Source organism: Embiotoca jacksoni, unplaced genomic scaffold, assembly GCF_022577435.1.
Source record: "Embiotoca jacksoni isolate LCO1_2020_lvr unplaced genomic scaffold, fEmbJac1.0.p SCAF_9, whole genome shotgun sequence".
NCBI classification, from domain to species: Eukaryota; Metazoa; Chordata; class Actinopteri; family Embiotocidae; genus Embiotoca; species Embiotoca jacksoni.
The window spans coordinates 4,912,530-4,935,000 of record NW_027185447.1 but is presented as its reverse complement, the minus strand read 5'-3'; the positions used below and the strand labels follow the sequence as shown (position 1 = coordinate 4,935,000).

General features: G+C 40.1%; 1 protein-coding gene across 1 annotated transcript in view; it reads left to right on the top strand.

Annotated features, from left to right (window-relative positions):
- The window catches only part of LOC138192812 (hyaluronidase-2), a 69,365-nt gene that overhangs the window by 1,325 nt on the left and 45,569 nt on the right, over positions 1-22,471 (top strand). Inside the window, 1 exon segment of the mRNA XM_069140489.1 lies at positions 80-155. Within this exon segment, the coding sequence (XP_068996590.1) occupies positions 80-155 (76 nt within the window).

Here is a 22,471-nt window from a genome sequence, read left to right as displayed (position 1 = left end):
CTCCTCCTGTTCTCAGGGGCTCGGCTGGAGTTGCATTCCAACGCGTCGCTCTCAATCCCCGTTACTCCCGGCAACACAGCTCCTTGATCTGGTCCCACGTCATGCCGGGCACAAGAGGAGGAGGGATGGAGGAGGAGGAGGAGGAGGAGGTGAAGGTGGGAGCCTTAGGGGGGGAGTGGAAGATGGGATGGATGAGAAAATGAGCAAGAAGGGGAGGTGGGGTGTAGAGGTGAGGACAGATGAGGGGAAGAAAATGAGGGAAGATGAGGAAGGATGTAAATTATTCTATTCTATTCTATTCTATTCTATTCTATTCTATTCTATTCTATTCTATTCTATTCTATTCTATTCTATTCTATTATTTTATTCTATTATTTCTATTATTATCTTATTGCTTCTGTATGCTGCTGTAGCAAAAAAAATTCCCCTTGGGGATTAATAAAGTAAATACCTACCTACCTACCTACCTAAAAGAGAAGTAGAAAGAGGGAGAAGGAGGAGGGAAGGAAGGAGGAAAATAGGGTGAAAAGGGAGAGGTGTGAGAAAGCAAAGGAGCTGACAGAGGGCATGAAAGGGGAAGAGGATGAAGAGAAAGAAAAGAGAGAGTGAAAGGTAAGGCCCAGATAGAAGAGAAAAGGGGAGCTGGTGAGGAGGAAAGGATAGAGAGGTGAGAAAGAGCAGGAGCGAGTATTTGTGGGGGAGAGGCAAAAGAAAAAAATGTAGAAGTCTCCACCCTGCCTGTCCTCCTCCTTCCTGATTATAAAATTAAAAATAAGATCACTGTTAAGGATCATTTGCTTCTCTTGAGGCCATTAAAGTCAAATGGGTTTGTGCTGAACTGCCTGCTTTAATAAAGTTCAATAAACTAGAATTAAAGAGTCTGAATGTGGAGAGAATGATGGATCGTCCAATAAAGAAAAGTGAGAGGTGACACAGCACACGAGGGCTGAAGTAATACTTGAAAAGTTGTGTCGTTTGTTTTAAAATGCTTCTGCTATCAGGTTGAAAGGCAGGGGGTGGGGCTTGGGGGGGGGATTTGGCCAGTAAAAAAAACACAAAGTTTAGCTGATCGCAGGCGAATCGGTTTATAACATCTTGTTTGGCTCAACATCACCCAGGCACGTTGTAATCTAATATTCACAGTGTTTCGGTTGAATGCCAGAGATGAAAAGATGTCGAGTGACGAGTAATGAATTTCAATCATTTCTTAAGTAGCTTAGAGATGACTTTGATCCTTTCTCATCCCAGCTGACTGACAGCCAACAGTATAATGTCATATTTATCATTTATTAATATGGCAATAGTAGATTTTTGCGGCCACTCAACAGCAGTGGAAATAAGCTGTGAACACAATAGTGACATTTAATAGACAATTTATTTAGTTCACATTCGGCTCATAACGAGCAACATTATCATATATCTGTAGTGTTTCTGGCCCCGCTGTGAATTTAAATACTTTATCCTCCTCATTTATATTAGTGAGGCTAGGCTAAATAATAGAAACACCTCTGTGGTATAATGCAATGCAGTTCAGCAGCAGCACAAACTTAACTTTGAGAGATTAGCATCTCTGAAAGAGTTTCAACAAAAACTGAATCCTAAAACCTTCATGAAGAAAGGATGTAATGCAAGACTGCTGAATTAATACATTAGTTTTAGACACTTCGACCTAATGAACTGTTAACTGAGTGTATGTTCACAAGCATGTTGCTAACTTTGTCTGTCTGCTATTTTAATTCTGGACAATTTGTGTCTGTAGTTAGAGATTTCTCACTGACAACAGCTGCCTGCTGCATCTAGAGTGAAGTGAGCCAAAACAGTAAGTTTGTAGAATGGAAAAACAAAACAGTGAGCTGAAAGGCACTAAAAAGCTTCATAGAGCTGAAGGGGACGACAGAGTCAGGGGTCACTCTGCAGATTAATCAGTATGTGCGACCCCTCTCATACAAGCAGCTGAGTGACTGTTAAGAGGAACCTGTGGAGCGTATGACTTCTCATAGCTCCAGTATGAACACCATGCTGCATGTCACCATAACCTGCGGCCTCCAGGATGCAGTAACAAACAATGATATGCAGCGATGGTCCAACAAAGGCTGGAAAAAAAGAGGACTGTTGCCTTTTAGTAAATGTCAGCTTTGAAAATGTTTTTTTTGAAGAGGGAAATGCATTCAACGTTTGTTAGAGCTCAAAAATACAAATGTTGCGTTCGGAGACTATAAAACATAACTTTTGGTCTCTTTACAAGAAAACACCACAAGGCACTTTTATTAAAGCAATATTGATTGTGGCAGTTTTAAAATAGGCTTAGTACAAAAGGAAAATATACTGAACCTCAACAACAAGACATGGCTCACAGACTGTAAACTATGGGATGGATCAGCTTGCGTCTCAGAGAGACAACAGCTTGCAGAGTTTCATTCTCCAAAGTCTCCAGCACTCCTTCAAGTTGCAGTAAAATCAGAGGATATGAGCTGGATGAAAACCTGCAAACTGGAGACTCTTGATGGAAAATGCTTGGCCACCTGTGCCCTCAAGGCCCAAGAAATGACCGAGATGGAGCTTTAAGAAACCTCATTACATTCAAGTGTTGTTGCTTTAATGAAAGCCAATAAGATGTTACAAAAACGGACACTGCAGTGGCAGCTTTAGTCACCGAACCAGACAAGACTGAGAGCGTCCCAAGTGATCTGTGAGGAAATTGACGCAGCTATGCAACATGCAAAGTATAAGATCGTTTTAAACAGGAGAAACAGTTACATGTTACATTCGTTACAAAAAAAACAACCTAGAGGATGAAATCACTGCTGATCATGTTGTTGAGTTGGAGTCAAAAGTAACATCTCAGGGGAGAATGTTTTTACAAATAAAACATTAGCTTGGATCAGACTGTGTCTAAAAATGGACATCAACCTTAAGGAGACCAATTTGGGGCTACGTGATGACCACATTGGGCTGATGAGAGTCAGTATTCATGGATGCTGTGTGCTTAAATAGGGATCCTAACATGATAAACCATGTGGTAGACCATGGAGGGTTACCACATGGGGTAAAAACACATGAATTTTACATGTGAAAACTCATGTTGACATGCATCCCATGCGAAAAAATGGGACACTGTGTTTTTTCTGTAAGAGAAATGAAGGTCAAAGGTCAACTAATCTGGATTTTGAAGGCCAAACTGACACCAATATTTTCAGTTATTTAACTTGATTGTGATTATACCGCAAACAATGACGTTTTTTTTTTGTTGGTTTTTTTTTTGCTGAGAATGTGTTTATTTTCAGATCTTAATAGCTTTTAAAATAGCAGAAAAATGCAGGAAAGTAAATCTCAAAACAAAGGATAAAAATCAGTTATGAAGAAAAAAATCTGATTCCTCATGTTGACAAGAGTTGCCCTGCTCCAAAATGTCAAATGTCATCAGTGTCCAGTTTTTATTTTATACCTCAAACACTCAAACAGATCTGTGCGTCTTGAGGACCCAAATAAATACCAACGGTATCCTAAATGAAAAATGTCACATCAGATATATTCAGCTCTGAATTGGTGAACAAACTGTAACAAATATTACTTTAAACTTTGTGGATGCTCTGAAGGCTCTTTATGCATACAGCATGGAGCATTGTGTAATTCTATATCAGTGAAAGGCTTCTGACAGATTCCATTTCTCTCACATCTTAAATGTCTCTTCAGAACAGTAATGGACATGTTGGAGTGCCCTTTACCTGGATTCATCACAACAAATAGCTTGGTCGCCCTCCATAGATCAAGTGCAAATAGGAGAAACATGGCAGAGATAAGATTTCAGTCACTCTAACAGTCAATCATGAGTATTTGTGATATCAAACAGGCAGTTTGGAGTGATACCAGTTGCCATTTTGTTACCGACTGTTCACAGTAACACTAATTCAAGCTTTCATGTTTGAACCCCTGCTGTCAGGTGTGTGTGTGTGTGTGTGTGTGTGTGTGTGTGTGTGTGTGTGTGTGTGTGTGTGTGTGTGTGTGTGCATAACACTTTGTGGTGGACAGCATGGTGGTGCAACTTGTGTGGAATAAACAGAAGAACTGGGAAGCCAGCATAAGCAGCAACAGCAAAAATGGATGAACACAGAAAGCAATAAAATCCAAGGAAGAAGATGACAGGTGATCTTTGGAGAATGCAGTAAACAAGGATGACAAAAATTGCTGCTTAAAACTACTTGACACACGAAAAGAATACAAAGTCTTTGTGGATCTAAGAGGCTTTATGTAGGTAGAAATGGGCTTTGAGCAAAATGAAATGCTACCATCAATATTCACACAGTGAAAATGCAAACAAGTTGATGCTGATGTCTACCAGCACACACGCTAACACAAAGTCCAACTGAGGTCGACGGAGATGTCCTTAGTTATGAGGGTATTTGGTCGTAAATCAAAGTAGAGGCCAAAGTAGTCACGAAGTTGCGAGATTACTTTAATGCTTCAGAATATGAATGTTTGTTGCAAATTTAACGTCTCTACACAAGTTGTTGAGACATTAAAGGAATAATAATCTTGGAGATTTTCATTTAAAATTTAACATTCATTACTTTCAAGCCCTTGCTAAACAATTTCACAGTGATTATAAAGCTTATTACTCTCAGATAAATCTATCTGCATTTCACTGTATACAGATTTTTTTTAAATCTGGTGTCTGGTGAGATACTGACTGGATGGGTTCAAACAGTAGAGACTTACACCAGCTAAGCTGGCTAACTTCCACGTTAGCCTTATGCTAACTGGAATAGGAATAAAATAATTTAATCGTGCGTCCCTTCTGGATTTTCCAAATATTAGCGAATATAGTTGAAAAAAAAATTCTGATAGTCAAACTAATGATTTCACAAGGGTTGTGACGTTCAAAACAATTTATCCACCATTTTACAGCTGCAACAGTAACAAAGGAGTGGGCTACAGAGGAGCCAACGATGTAGGCATGTGTCAACAGCGCTTTTGTAAAAGCTCTCACTGACAGAAGGGGGAGACAAAAGTTCCGCTCTCCAGATTTAAATAAATGTCCGTTAGGGCATGATCTATCACCGAATGAGGCAATACAATGCTGATTAAGCCTGTGGCCTGTTCATGAAAGCCTTTACAGTTCTAGTATTGCGAACTGAATGAGCTGAGTGCCTGTGGCGACATTACCGCAATTAAATCACACACTGACATGTTTTCCATCACTAAGCAGTGGTTGCTCCTCCGGAGAGAGTAAGCGGGGCTAACGCAACAGGCTCCGACTCGATCTTCTACTCTCAACTGACTGACGTCACACAGGTGACACAGTTTGGATCACTGGAAAGTAAAATGCAAAACCACCTGCAATATCCTCTAAACAGCACCCACAAACAAACCAACATTGTTGTCAGTAGAAAAAAAAAATATGTTATAGATTTACACTTAAAGCTGTGCAGTCAGAGGTAATAAATATGTAAAGTATAAAACATGGTTAGTTATTCTTCTCATTTTCTCCTTTTTTCTGTTCGACTTTATAAACGTATATGTCTCCGAGCACGATTTATGAGTTGGCTCATTTGCGCAGGCAACTGTAGTAAAAAGGCAATAATGTTCAGAGGGCTGTGTTGTACTGTGAATATGGATGTGAAGATGATGCATCAGGCAGCAATGATGCATAACAGAGATCTTACAGCTGTGATCAAACACGTAGCAGTCAATCTAGAAATGGCAAGAATTTTAATTTCTTACGCTCTGCTAAAAAAAAATACGTGTCATGTCGTAGTTGGAAAACAATGTACTGTATGTTTGATATATAGATTTTACTCCTCAGAGAAGGACAGGAGGGTCCGTTCACATCATTAGAACGATTTATTTTGAAGAAGCAAAATAAGACAAGGTTATTTTAAATGCTTTCTCTTAATGCCTTAATCTTACAAGAAGGGGCTATGAACTGAGAAGAAACTGTGTAGACAGTGTGGCTGTGTGTTTTCTTACGTTCAAATCTACTGTCACAAATGATCATTAGTGGAAGACCAAAATAATTCCAAAGAAAAAAACAGACAGAGGAAGAAAAAGAGAAAGGATGTGTCTTTTGATCATTGGTTTGATCATTGCTTTAGGCGTTTGAGCCTTTGAAAAAAGAAAGGGAGAATTAGGTTTTTATGTTTCCTACAAACTCTGGCTGCCTCTACATGGCCGTGGCGCGCTCTATTATTATATACAGAACATTAGTGGGGTAAGATGGGTGAGCAAAGAGAGGAGGAGAAGTGATAAAAGATTGAAATTGGTGAGTGAAAGAAAAAAAACAGCAGAAAATGAATAGCGCGAAGCAGAATTGAACACAACAGAAGAGAATAAGCTGCAATAGAAAAACATGAAATATGAATAGGCCCTTGATGATATTCCCACTCTATCTGCCTGTCAGTGGGACTTCATTGACATTCAGGGGAGAGCTCCCCTTCTAGCAGCACATATCAAAAGGCAGTGTTATGATCAATAAACATGCCATGGGAATCAAAGCTTTTTTCTTTGATAGCATTGGTCATTTGCCCAGAAACTGTTTGGAAGTGGGAGCCGGCTTTGAAGGCAGTCTGGTATGAGTCACTGGTTACATTTACAAGAGAGCAGAAAATCAGATTTTTTTTTTAACCTTTTGTGTGTCAGCTGAGCCGCTGATCCTCTTGTCGCCGTCTCAACAGCGGAGAATGAGGTGCCGGGGCATCTCGTCGCAGTTTAGACGGCCTTGAAAAGAGCAGCTGTAAAAAAGAAAGTTGGGATTGATTGTAAAAAAATGTCTATAAACACCTTGCACCCGTCTACTTTCTGATTGATAATACTGCAGTAATAACAAATTGTGTGACATTTCTGAGTTAACCTGTGGGTTTAGGACTGATTGAGTGTTTGGAACTGCATGAAAATGACGTACATAAAACCCCCGAGCGCTGAAAATATTTCCTGGACTTGAGCTGTGTCATTCTCAGGTAAAAATACCACATAAATGATATGATTAAATACAGTTTTATCAGGTTGTTGAGGTCCAGAGACTCATGAAATTAATCCCACTGACACATGACACATTTTAAATTCAAGTAAAATATTAAACTAAAACGCTCTGTATGGCGTAAAAATCAACCTGCAGAGATTTCAAATGTCCTTGAGGGGTCACTCTGAACATTAAATGACATGTCTTTTTTTGTGTGTAATCCTAGCAGCATGGCATTGGTGGTGATGTCTGTCTGTCTGTCTGACGGTCGGACTGACATACTTAATAACTGCTGGATGGATGCGCTGGATGATCCATGACACAATCTGAAATTAATAGAAACAATTGACACCTGTGCTTTAGGATATTTGTTGGCAGTGACGTGGTTTATATACTTGAGGTGTAAATGATGAGCTAAAAGATGCAAAACCACAGGAATCCTCCTCCATTACATCTAATCATTTTCACTCCATTTCTCCTGGAGGGTAACGGTGGCAGCAGGCTGAGCAAAACTGCGAAGACGTCCCTCTGTCCAGCCACATCCAACTGATTTTTCTGGGGAATTTCAGGCCAGATGTGATTAGTAATAACACACAAAAAAAAAATCGACTGGTTCTTTTCAGGTAATTTTCCTCTGAGCCCATCATCCCGTCCCAAAGAGCTAACAGTCACAAAGGAAATTCGATTGGGCCGTATGGAATGATGACTTGTTCTCATGCCAAGGTGTCAAATTTGTTTTGTCAAAGCCCGCTGACATCTTAGATATATGTACAAGATGCCTCAGGTTTAGGCACCAAAACTACTTGGTTACAAAAAGTATTTGTTTGTAAAATACATCTACACCAGTTACATACATCTAGTAAGTAACTTTACGTACATTGCGTAAGTTAAATACCCTACGTTACTTCTTAAAAGAAATCCAAGATGATTTTGGTTTCTCGTGGACTCGAACAGTCATCTTTTGGTTGAAAGTCCTGTGTTCGCTCCATCAAACCATCCCCCCCTCATCAACTTTCTTGATCATCACATGACCTCCTTCTTCAACCCGGTTAGTCACCATGCCATGGGAATGACAACGGGACGGATCCTTTAAAGCTAACAGTATGGTGGGCTGCCATATATCGTTTTTACGCTATGGATGATTCATTTTAAGATTGTACAATCTTTTGAACTCAGCTTTGTTATTTTAGATTGAATAAAGTCCATAAGCGGCGCTCGGCCATCAGGTATGGGAAAGCTACATTGTATCGGCGGGGCACAATCAAAGTCCCAGCCCACCGGTGTTCCTGATGGCCAGTCTGACTTTGAGCTTTTAACTCAAAACACTACAAACATCTTTGCAGCCGTTGGTGTTCGCATCTTTATCCGACTGAATGCTACTAACTTTGCCATGAAAATAATGTTGACTGTCTGACTGTCCCACAACACCCACCAAGGGCTTGACTGTAGTAGGCGAACATCATCTGTTGCCCAGCAGCAAACACAGTATGTAAATTAAGTAACAAAAGGATCTTAAATTACCATAAATTGTTATCAAAAAAAGAAATTTGAGGTATCATGTGTGCCAGAAGTATACTGTCAAAAAAACAACATTTTATGCAGACATATTCATAGCGCCGCCTATGATAAAGGCTCTTCTGCATTATATTCCTCTGTCTTTGCCATCCTCCTCCTCTTCCTCACAGATGAACTTTCATCGCAAATAAGAAAAATAACATCAAAACTGCAATTATCTGTTCTTTTTTAAACACACTGCTGAGTCGCATTAAAGACCGTCTGAAGTCCATCTCTGAAGAGGCGATCAGTCCCGGTGGCTGCCCGGCTGCTCATCACACTTCTATTAGCACTGGAGCCAAATGCTGCGGCAATTACTATCACTGTCATGGCAAACACAAGTGGCACAATCCTGGTGATTAGACTCAGGTTCTGACACACTCTCATGAAAATGCAGACACACGCACATGGTTGTAACTTGGCTAAGCGGTGGCTCCATCGCCGTGCCACACTCAGCCACCTGCTGCCGTCTCCGTACCTTCGTTTCGGGCAGGAACACAACAGTGCCTGAGACGTTAGACATTAGTCATTAATTGAGCTTAATCGATTCATTGTTTAATTGTCTGAGACCAACCTAATGATTATGCCAAACTCAAGAGCACTAAACACCTGGCTGCAATATACCCGACGCCAGGAATTTCTTAATCTAAGGGTGGGGACTGGAAATGGGTCACGGGCTCTCCTCTGGCGGCTCCATGTGTGGTGAGAGCAGGTAACTTTTAATGAAGCCAGGGGCGAGGCCGGACTTGAATCCACAGTTAAAAACTTTTTAAACACATATTCAGAGGTGTGTATCACTATCACTCACAAAAAGCACTCAGGTTTTATACCCCTGATAATTTGAGAGTAATTTAGAGTTAGGATTTGGATTCATGCTGAAAATGAGAATTCGAGTTTGGGCTCACGAATGAATTCAGTCGCTGTAATTGTCTGCACACCCACAGTAATGCAAAGATGTGTGTGTGTGTGTGTGTGTGTGTGTGTGTGTGTGTGTGTGTGTGTGTGTGTGTGTGTGTGTGTGTGTGTGTGTGTGCCCCTGTGTGTGTGAGCGTGTAGCAAAACTCCAATTACCACAACTATGACACTCTTGTTTGGCAGGGCTGCGACAGTTGGCTAAAATCTCCAGGATTTGTTAGGTGAGTGTGCACACACACATTAACACATGTATTCACTGTGCCAGTCGGTCTGCTACTGATTCAGGAGGCCTATGCGGCCGTTGACAGTCAGATCGGATAAAAAGGCCATGTGGATGGAGTCTGGGACGATGAGAGGAGGGATGCATGCGACAGGGGGGCGGTGGTGGTTCGGGGGGTTATTGGGTGGACGACTGCCCACCCTTTGTGCTCCAAATCCGGGGGAATCTGCTAGCCATTGTGGCTCCCTGCTTGTTCACCAGCCAGAGAGCTGAGAGAGGGGATTTCAGCTCCACAGAGCCGATGACTAGCAGGCTTTTTTTTTTTTTAATCGTCCTCTCTGGGTTTCTCTCTTGCTCTTTTATCCTCTCTGTCTTTTCTCGCTGTCTCTCTGCTTTGTTCTGGATGCAGTGCACAGTCAGCCCCGGCCAGCTATACAATAATCTGTGAGTGACTGACGTTACTGATCCAGGTCTGCGGTGTGATTTAGGTTTTAGGGATATCACCTGTGTGCACTGTAGAGCATGTGCTGCTGCTGCTGCTTATAGTAGTTTGTGTAGGCAGTTTCGTGCCACACTTTTACATTTCACCCTGATTAGGTAGCAAGACATAAATAGCTTGTCTGCGTTTAGTCCAGGCTATTTTTGTTGAGTCAAAATCCAGGCTTATCCTGTTATTACCAGCACAGCACTGTTTCCCCCCCAAGTCGTTAGCGTGGAGAAGCCTCTGAAACAGCATGTATACTGTCAGACATCAGACAAGTCTCAGTTGACACCAATACTAATGAGCTGCTTTCAGGTGGGCTGGCCATGTCTCAAGGCAGACCGATGCAACAAATTCCATCGGTGTAAGAAACTTCTGTAAGAATATATTTAATATGACACGAACAGATTTAAATCTGCTCCCAGATGAAATTAAATGAGAGATTTCATAGTTTGCAGTGACATTTGTTTTAGAAACAGTCAAGCTTAGAGGGCTGCAGCTTTAAACAACACTTTCATATTTGAGGAATTTGTCTGCTCTTCTGAGGCTCCTGGAGTTGCCATATAGTGTCGTTGCTGAAGTTTGAGTCTGTCTTCCTCCAGGACTTCTATGCAAGGAGCTTATTACGTCATAACAGTCATATAAATAAACACTTCTGTGGGTCGTAGTTGAGGGTGAGAACAAATGATCTTTATGGCCCTATGGGTTGGAGGACTTCTTGTAAAGTGTTTGTTGAAGCAACAAATCTAGATCGACAGAAATGTTTTGTATTTCTAGAGTGGTTTGCATTAAATTTGGTTTATAGGAAAATGGTGGCTATTTCATACACTTTCAGCTTGGAAACATGGGTTATTTACATTATCCACAATGCAACTTCAAGACGGTGTGCAATGCTATTTTGTTAATCTTCAGGTTTGTAGTGTTCAAAGCCAACCAACATTTATGTTCAGCATCATTTCTAACATTCAGTATTATGGTGGACATCAATACTTTGATGGTCAACAGCTTACTGACTGTTGTTTGATTCATGAACTGAGAAAACAAGGACATTTAATGCTCAAAATCTGACCATACCTCAGTCTGAGTGCCTTGTTCAGGTTCAGTATAAGTGGAGTATCTAATTCTAAATTCAACTCTCTGGTGAAAAATATAGCAGATTTATGATCTACAAAGGCTCTGCAGCTGATAGTGGGGTTGTCAAGTTAGAGGTCAAAATATTTCCTGATGTGGGATTCAAAGCATTTTTAGCTTGTTGTACATCTCAGCATGTTAGAGATGTGGGGGAATAATCAGTAGTGAGTAATACAGAACAGCATCTCTGGGGGCGACAAGTTAGAAAACAAATGGGGTGTCATGCTTTTGTTGTATTGGTGCAGATGTCTGTGTGTGTGTGTGTGTGTGTGTGTGTGTCAGTGTACATGCCTGTGTGGGTTTGGTTCCAGTCTCGTGCTGAGCTGTCGCGTCTCTCTGCTCCATTTCCTGTCTCTCTGCTCTTTGGTCTGTCACAAGGCCCGGAGGAGGGGATGTGGATGTGGATGTGAAAGGAGGTTGGATGCCCGGACTCCCTTAAAAAAAAGAAAGAGACGTAACATGAATCAGTGGTTCATGATGAAGAGAGGGAGGAGGTTGGATTTACTCTAGTAATCGCAGGGACAGCGGTCCAGCAGCATATAGTTCTTGATTGGGGTTTGTAACCCCCAAAATAAAATGTAAAGCTTCAAAGAATTGCTGTAATGGCACTATTCTGGTGGTGAAAGTGACACCAACAGCATCTTCTAAAGACCATCTGGAGACTGAGATTCATGTAGAAATACCAGAGCTAAAAAGTAAAAGCAAACTGCATCACATTTATCCTTGAAGAACTGCTTAAAGAAAAGAGGGGAGAAAAATGAAAGGAGAATCAGAAGGAGGGGAGACTAAAGTAGAATTGGAGGAATGAGAAAGCAAATATTTTATTAAAGCATCATGAGAGAAAGAGACGAAGGAAAAAGAAGGACAAGCCTGTTTTCCAATGCATTTTCCAATCTGCTATACTTTATTCCACTCTCACTTTATCAGTTACTCTTCTTGATTTCGTTCTCCACTGCAAACAGTCCCCTTTATTGTGATGTTGTTAAACTACCAGGACGTCATCTTCAACATGACACATAGACTCGCTGGACCCATTTTGTTGACAACCAAACAGAGAAATATCTCCCCAGTTTACCATGGCGTGGTTTTGTGCATTAAAGTATCCCAGTGAATTAAAAAAAATATTTCAGCTGCTATAGTTAGCTTGGCTAGTTAATAACGTTGGGTTTGTACCAGGTACTGTCCACAATCAATGACTGACAGCTCAATGGAAAACTAGCACAAGTGAGTCGAATCAAAGCGAGCTGCTGCTACCAGCTAAAATGGTGCTTGAGTAAGAAGAAACGCTACCAAATGTCCTGAAAAATCTGTTTCTGCAAATTCATACACAAATTGTATACAATTATGACCACATTTAGTTGCCTAACCATAATCAGGTTTGTTCGGTTTAATGTAGCAGATTTGTGCAATAAAAACAAAAATAATGAGATTAGATGTTGTAATATATGTATGTCATTAATTGCTAAGTAGATGTTAGTGTAACTTTAATGTAGCTGCATTTAAATTGAATTTGTAGAGCACGTTGAAACCTGACATGCAAAAGGAGTTATGCTACAGGAAGGGGAGTAGAGCTACAACAATATGAATAATATGTACGATGGAAAAAGAGTTAAGATGGATAAGACGGCTGAAGGAGAGAAAGATTCACAAGCATTGCATAAAATGATCCAGTAAATGTAAACAATGAAAGTCAATGAGCAGAAGGCAAACAGGCTGAACTAAAAGTCTCCGACAGTGAATCTAACAACAACGGCAGCAGAGTATGAATGAATTTAAAGAAAGACAGTGTGACCCAGCACCAGAAACATGACCAAAAAAATGCAGTGTAACAGCAAGAAGAGTCAGGCGGAGAGGAAGAGGAAGAGGAGACAACAAGTGGTGCTACATTAAACGGAAAACTTATAATCTAGAAACTGAGGAAGCCGAAACAGCAGAGGAATACACAGCGCGATGTAAAGAAACAAAAAAGAAAAGAAAAGGATAAGGAATTGAAGGGATGAAAGACACAAAGCAGGAGAGGAATAGCGTGCATGTATGTGTGTATGTATATGTGTGTGTGAAATCCTGTATGAGCCGTGTGGAGCGCGGGCTGCATGGCTGAGCAATTTCTGTCCAGTTGACTGGTTGTGTGAGTGTGTACGGTAGGGGGTCCCAGGGAGGGCTTTGATCATTACCGAGTGTGACAGAAGAGTTCTGACAGAGAGGTAACCCCTCAACCCACACACACACACACACACACACACACACACACACACACACACACACACACACACACACACACACACACACACACACACACACACACACACACACACACACGGCACAAGCAACAACATCACCATGACCACTAATGTTACTTCTATACATGGGCAGAAGCAGAGATGTTGCAGAGGGTGAACCTAAAGTCAGTTTATCAGCTTTCTGCTGTTTAAACTGTTTGCTTTATAGTTTTTATCTGACTTGTTTTTCAAACTGAAAAAGGACCAAAACTAACAAGTGTGTGGTCACTTAAACTAAGATCATGACATAAATATGCTTATTTTCTCAGATTTATTTGAACAGTCAAACGTCCCATTTACAAGGTGCTGAAAAGAAGAAAAGCCAGTTCATTTTCACACATCTGAAAACCAGTAACAGTGAAGATTTCTGTCATTGTCCTTGACAGTGCTAAACAAACACGTCCACCCTGAATATTCTGAGCAAAAACCAACTAAGAAGAGAGATGTCGATTTATTATGGTAAAGGTGGAGTCATTTTAACTTTTTTCAGCGTCAACAAATTCAGAAATGAGATTTCAGCTTTATCTATCGTGAACGGTTCCTGTTAAAAAGAAAAACTATGTTTCGGGGACATGTTGCTGAGCATTATCAGTGGTGCAGTTTGGTAGTTTGATGATAAGACTAAAGGTGCAGTGCTAAGCTGTGGGTGGGATTAAGTGTAGTGTCCACACCATGTAGTGTAGTAGCACATAATTCAGACCTCCCCAAATGGACTTTAAGTAAGTAATCAGGAACAAAAATAAAAGGTGTGAAATGAAAAATCATGACAGTCACAAACACTCAAAAGTGACTCATTGTACAATCAGAATTTAAATCATAAAGATCTGATAACATTTGAACAATGGGATTTGCTCCCATTCAGCCCATAAACTGCATAAAATGCACAAGTGCCTGAAAGTGTAACACCGCTGAGGGCCACAAGAGGCTGACTCCAAAATACCTCTGGCTCCAATTGACTCCCATTAAAAAAGCATTAACTTCTCCCATGAAATGTAAAGACAATCATTTTTTCCACAAATCACGATGGTGTTATGAGCTAAATTCACTCCTTCTGATCAGTGTTCTGGTGGTTTATCTAAAAATAATTCCATCATTAATTAGATACTAGGTCTCAAAGAGAGGCATGTTTACGGCTGTGCTGGTTTGATTGATTGGTTTGATTGGGTGGGTGTAGTTTAATAGTGTTCTCAGTCAGATCCACCACTCGCTCCTCTCCATCTCCACCTTTGCCACCAAATAGATTCTCTTCAAGCTCCAAAACACCAAGATACCGTCGTCAGAAATACCAGACTTCAAAACGTCAGTTTACAGCCCAATGGGTGATGTCACGGTTTACCGCCACTTGATTCAACCTTAGAAGAATTCGTGAGGTTAGACACAGTTTATGGGTTGGGCACTGATGTTTGTCAGTACGGGTTGGCTGTCAGTCACTGATTAAACTGTACCCACCTTACCTCACTCACACACACACCACAGTTAAGACCTGTACAACAACAGTATGCTGTGTAAACACACAAATTCACACTCGACCACATTCTCTTGTGTATGCTTTCAAATTTTACACAAAATCTCACAATTGCACATATATGTCCACTGCATGGAATTCAAATGTGCTATTTTCTAATATAAGTCCAACCACACCAAGAAACACACCTGATATCAGCGGGTCAGAAAATGGAAATAAGTTGAAGGCACAGTGCTCCTTAAAATTAACAAAATCCTATACAAATCAAAAATGATCCTGCACAGCTTGAAGCAGCAGAATAATAGTTTCCACATTTCTGTTTACAATTTGGTGTATAGCAATTTAAAGTGTGCTTGCCAGTTTGCAGTGAAACTGTATTATTTTTCATAGTTAAAAAAAAAAAATTCTCCTGAAAAAGACCAAAAGTGACCCTAACGGCGATCAAACCCACAGACCATGTGAAGAAAAAAAAACAGCCTGTGCACACCCTCGCTCTAATAATAGAACATTAATTTCCCAATTTATTTTGTCTCTAGTTGCCAGCCTGCCAGTCCTTCAGGTGTTTTCATTCAGGTTCAGGTTTCTCAGACACTCTGTGAACTGGTAATTAGTTTCTCCTGGCTTTCTGTCTCATTGCCCCTGTGTGTGTGTGTGTGTGTGTGTGTGTGTGTGTGTGTGTGTGTGTGTGTGTGTGTGTGTGTGTGTGTGTGTGTGTGTGTGTGTGTGTGTGTGTGTGTGTGTGTGTGTGTGTGTGTGTGTTTGTGCGTGCGTGCGTGCGTGTGTGAGTCACATCCAGACAGAAATCAATTTCAGGCGGAGATCTATCAGCTTTTGTAGCCAGCGATCCAATCATCAAATAATGCATCTGATATCACGCTGTCGAGGTGGTCTGTTCGGGGAATGATTCACTCTCTCTCTTTCTTCTCTCGCTCGCTCTCTTGTTCACTTTCTCATTCTGTCTCTCTGTTCAATTCTTGTCTCACCACCACACCTGCAGCGTCTCGCACAATCTGTCTCTCTCTCACACACACATACACACACACACACACACACACACACACACACACACACACACACACACACACACACACACAGACACACACAGACACACACACAGACACACACACGGCGAGGTGATGGATAGTATTTGGAAACACGACTTCACCTGAGTATTACCAGGGGAAAAACCCTCCTTCAGATTCTTTTACGCTGTTAGATATCATCAGTCTGATATGTTTACAGCACGCCCGGAGATATTTTCAGATGAGGCGCTGTGATTTATCTATTTTTCTCCTGAACCTGCTTTGTCTACCTCTAATTCAGTTAGTGATTTCCTACATCTCCCAAAACACACTGACAATGCATCCAACTGTGTTACCAACAGGTGGAAAGATCAAGAGTGACAACAGTGAGAGCAAGTGTTTCTTTTTAAATGTGATCTCTCTGCCTCCTCTCATTTAAAACACTTGTGTTTCTGCTGCACTGTTTTCTCTCTCATTACAGCTCCTGTGCAGGAAGTGTGCATCTACCTCTGGTGCATGGTGGGAGAAATTGATCACAACATTGTTGAATGTTGGTGCTGATCTATAACGAAACCCTCATTTTTAGACTCTAATTAACGAAATCTAAATGATCACCCAGAATCCCTCTCTGTAATATTATTATTGTAGTGACTGTAGTGACTGGGTCAGTTGCTGAGATCTGGACACACGGCGAGTTTACCGTAAAGAAGTCCGATGGCGAAACAAACACAGGCCAAATGAAAGCTTTATATTTGGAAGACTGACTTTCTCACATTTGTACCTTTGTTGTCCATCATATTCCAGTGCAACGATGGACAATTACTCACATTTCAGGTGTACCGACTTTCAGTTTTACCTTTTACTTCCAATTAAAATGGAAATGGTTTTGAGGACCGGCTTAAAGTGTTGGCTCGTTTTCAACCTGATTACCGTGTTGCTGTGGCCTCAGATTTTTGCAATTGCTATTGAGAGCACGATGCTACCAGAATTTATGTAATGGCCAAAACTAAACAAATAAGAGCTAAGTTGTAAAAAATCATGTGCCATATGTCAGTTAGTCCATTGCTCCAACACTTAAAATGTTGCAATAGTTACTATACAGTACGGACTTAAAATTTTGTACAGATAGTTATCGTCCCTAGATGATGAATTTTAATCACTTTGTTGACCCCTGACTTTTCATCCAACAGGCATGTCTAAATCTCCAGTAGTATATGACAAGATGACCTAATAAACTGGCTACAATCGTACTGGCTTCATGCTAATACTAGAATGAAAACATGGTAAAATGTACAAGCCCACATTACTATGCAAAATCAAATTTTAAATATTGTGAGATGGAGAATTTTTGAAAGTTTTTTGCAATTATATCTTGAGCTACTGCCAATACTGGAGTGAAAAAACTGGTATTTGAATTCCATGTTTATTAATCACAATGTTTTTTTCTGATTCAGATACACGTGAAGATTAAACACAAATTTTCTCTAATTACTTGAAACTTAAATTGTACTGGCTTGACGAATGCACTCTCCTAGTAGTTTCTAGTTATAAAAAAACATGTTCTGCACACACACAGACATACACAAAGTATTACCACTCTACAACGTGTTCTCAGAATACTTCAGAGTGTAGACCATTTCCCTGTGAGGGTGTTAACAGGTTTTCTTCCCCCTCCACTTGAGTGTGTATCTATCTAACTGTGTGTGTCTCTGTGTGTGTGTCAGGCTAAGAGCTGTGCGTCTTTCAGGCTGGAGTGCCACACACCTGCAGCTTGGCATCATGTGTGTATTTTCATGTAAATGCATGGATTGTGTGTGTAGCCAAGCAGCAGCTGAATGTGTGTTTACCAGCTGTATTCACTAAAGTGATTGAGTGTTTGCCACATATAGAGTGTGTTGAAGTTCGTGTATGTGTGTGTGTATGTGTTTGTGTGTGTTTGTGTGTTGAGTGTTAAGCACTGATGTCATAATGCATTGAGACAGACAGCCTCTCCCACTGTGATGTAGTCATGGTTACCACATGAAGACAAATGCTGTAAATATCTCTATTTACCATCAGTTCACCACACACACACAGACACACACACACACACACACACACACACACACACACACACACAACCGTGGACATATGGTATGTACACACACACACACACACACACACACACACACACACACACACACACACACCCTCTCTCTCTCACCCTCACATTTTATGAAGTGTGATACACACACACATAAACCCATTAACACCCAATCACTTTCACACATAGGTTCAAAAACAGAACACAAACACACACCGATCATTTACTTCACCACCCATCCAAATATATTCTAAATGCACGCACATCTCTGTCTTACAACACACAATTATCTTTCGACCCCGGTGAATTATCATTCACTCATTTACACACATCACTCCTCCTCTTGCTTCATTTGCGGCCTCACTCTCTGTCTCCTTCAGGAGAAAGGTCAGCTCTCACCAGGAGACCCACTGGCCTGTCAGAGAGAGCGAGAGAGGAGGAGGAGGAGGAGGAGGAACGATGGACCACAGTCCACACTCAGCCGGCTAGATTTATACATAAATGACACGCAGGTCATATTCATAAAGATCTCCCATCACACTTAAACAGATAAACAATAGGTAAAATGGATTAATGTCCTCATTTGTATCCAATTTTCAATCTTTAAATAGTTAAGTCTCAGAAAATATGTGGTGAAGACACAGCGCACGCACACACTCTACTGAACGTCAGACAGATAAATCTCTTGTGACCCTGTGATCGTCTCCATGGTGTTTCAGTATGGCTGAATTTACAATGAGCTTGTTCTCATTCATGCATTTGTTTCGTTTCTTTTGTGAGAGCTTTTGACCATGGCGGGTCATGACTATTAATCAGTCTCATCACTATTGTACTGTATGATCATGACATGTTAAACAAATCAAACATACATGCAAGTTAATGAAAACATGCATGACAGAGTATGTGAGAGGAGACGGAAAGGTTTCTTCTTAAAACGCACAATCTGAACGAGCACAAATCATCAGTTTTCAAAAGCTGTTTGTGTTCTCATGCAGTAAACATTCATCTGCTGAGGTTTTAAGAAGGATTGCAATTCATTTACAAGTTACTGAGTTTGCTTTGGTGTTTTAATTTTTTTTTTCCTGTTTTATTATTTCATATTTAGGATGTTGATACATATAATATCAGGATTCACGTCTTGTCTTCAAGCAGTCTAGATGGGAAGTGAACTAGTTTATATGGGCAAATACTAAAGAAAATAGGGGAACACATAATACATGTTTTTTGTAGTTTTGATCTTTATGTATTTCAACTTTCAACATATATACTGGAAAATAACAATGTAAAGCAGTTGTTTTCAGATATACTTTTGGAAAAAAACAGTTTTGTGGTGTAAAACATGGATGGCCCTTTGGCGATGGAGCCTCAAATTTAGCTGGTGTGCTGTGTTAGTCGTTGAGTGAAAAATAAGGGCAAGAGGTAAAGTAGAGAGGAGCAGCTCTTACACATTTGATTGACCATTTTCTGTCTTCAGAGAAACCAAGAGAATAACCTGGTGAAGTACTGGCATACTAGGTAATATCCTTTGATGGGTTTTCTTCTGAGTTTTCTGTAGGCATTGATCATTTCTCTGACTCCAGCCCACAGCGGCGATCACCACTCAGACGGACTCTATCAATTCAAACCAACGGAAACTTTAACAGGAAACAAATTGCAAAATACATCATCTCCTGTGCCTAACGTCCCTGAAACGCTCACTTTTATAACTTTGTCATTTTACTCAATGACTGTAATTACCACTACTTGCCAGCATGTTTGTCCTACTCATTTAACTGGTGATTCATACATTACGCTTCGCCGGTTCCTTTTTTTTTATTTTGAGAGGTTCATCTCTGCAACAGCTACATGTATAGTGGCATTATGTCTCGGGTTGTCCCGCCGTCCTATTCTTGTGAGCATGATATCTTAAGAAAGCCTCGATGGAATTTCTTCAAATTTGGCAGAAATGTTTACTTGGTCCGAAGGAGGAACTGATTAGATTTTAAGAATTAAAAGTCAAAAGACAAAGTGACAGTGATCTCACATCTTCCTATTCTTCTGAATGTAATATCTCTGGAACGGCTTGAAGTAATTTCTTTATATTGGGCACAAACATTGAGTTGAACTCAATGATGATCACATTATGTTTTAGTTATCAACATATTAGATGACTGTGTCCTCAGGACTTTCCCATTCTCTTTGACGTCATGTCTGTCTTGTTGTTTGAATGCAATTTTTTTTTTTTTTTAAACACTCGTGTAATCCCTTCAAATTTGGCACAGAGATTCACTTGGATCTGATTAGATATTGGGGGTTAAAGTTCAAAGGTCATTGTCACTGTGACCTTCCATCTGTACCATCTGTACGGGACTTTTTCATGATTGAATATCGGTAAAGTTTGAGAGAATTTCCTTAAGTTTGGCTTTAACATTCACTTGGATTATATGAATTGACACTATTTTTGGGTTCAAAGGTGAAGGTCACAATGACCTTGTGTTCTAGCACTCTTATAAACACAATATCTCAGGAAGTTCTTCAAATTTGGCAAAAGTTTTCACTTAGACTCAAGCATGAATTAATTACATTTTGGTGGTCAAAGGTATACGGCCAGGCGGTAATATTTATTCACACAGCGTTAGCTGGCTACCATGCTGCAATGACAAAGAGCGAGCAGAGATGCATTCGCTGATTTTATGCCAAAAAAAAAGGGGAATTCGAGACTTAAGACACCACGGTTAGTGGTTCAAAATAAAAGTTAAACAGAAAATTCCTTTCTACTGAAAATGGTGGTCAGCTACAGCCTGGTCTGTTTCTTATGGCTAAAATCAAAATATTTGTAACAAAAACATTATCAATTGACAGTCAAAAAAAATGTGAAAGGGGTCACACAAAGTGACGAAGCTACAGTTACTATCTATACAAAAGTTATCCACGAAATGTGAAGAAATAAAAATGTTGACATTATGTCAAAGACATCTACTGTATTGTCTTGTAGAGATCAACATGCTAACCAGCTACCACTGACCTCTTTTTTCTTGTAATACCACCCTGCACCTCAAGAAGCAGTGACTCGTTGTCTCTCAGCATCCAACGAGGTATTTTAAGACAGGACTTAATTTTTACATATTGCACCTTCAAAAAAGAGTGAATTCATAACTTACATCCATCAGGTAGACAGGACAACATCTCAGAATGAATAATATATTGTTTTCTAATTGTTCGATTTGTTAATGAGCAACTGTTTGCTAACAATTAATGCCCTGTCAATACTTAAAAGAATCAAATATATTTAAAATAGGGTGCTTTCCTTTCTAGTTTTGTGAAATATGCACAAAGTAAAATTGATACATTTTCATCACAAGGCAAACTTGATTATGTTCATGAAGCAAAGGGAAACCTGGATTGCCAGAATAAAAAAAAAAGGCCTCGAACTATGTGAATTCCAATACTAAAATACAGAATATGCATACAAGCAAATATTTCAATCTTACAAGTCTGGAAGTTTTTTCTTGACCTCTGGAAAAAAAAAAAAGCTCTAGTCAAAAGCTCTTGGAAATTATAACCTCATGTCACAGTCTCTATTCAGCTGGCGGCTGAATAACGACACCAAAGCGCATCCTTGGACCGAGGTTTCACTTCACTACCACCTGCTATCATGCAATCACGTGCAGTTGAAAGCTAAAAAATAGGCCTTGATTCTTTTTATTTCACATTTATATGGCCTTTTTTTAAAAACAATATCGCTTTGAAAATAAAATTATTCACAGCTTCCCTGAGTTATACGTTACCTCTCACTCCACTTTGAGTTTTGTTTTGCTTTCTTGCTGCCAAGAGGAGTATGTAACTTAACGGAAAGGAAATAATGAAATAACACTGGTGATATCCTTTAAAGCTGCTGCCATCCTTGACTGTCCTCTACAAAGACTAGACAGGATTTTCCTCTTTTTTCATTCTGCCTTTTCCTTTTTTTTGTACATCTCACCTTGTCCTTGTCTGTTACGTCTCCTGCATTCAGTGTGATGTCTTGAGGAAAAAAATTGGACACATAATACAATTTTGTGTCATTGTGAAGACACTGGATGCATGTTTCCTCTTTGTGCTTCATAAACAGTGTTTATTTTGTATCTTTGTGCTGGGTAAACAACAAAATCCAGAATAAGTCTACACAAACCATTACATTTACTCACAATACACACTACAGAGAGGAGAAGACTAGAGAAAAGAATAAGACCTTGAGAGGGAATAACAAGAATAAAAAGATGAATTTGAAGGTGGATTTGATTCCCTCAGACAACTCCAAGGAGACTGACACAGGTGGAATATGAATGAGGAAAATGTGTGTGTGTGTGTGTGTGTGTGTGTGTGTGTGTGTGTGTGTGTGTGTGTG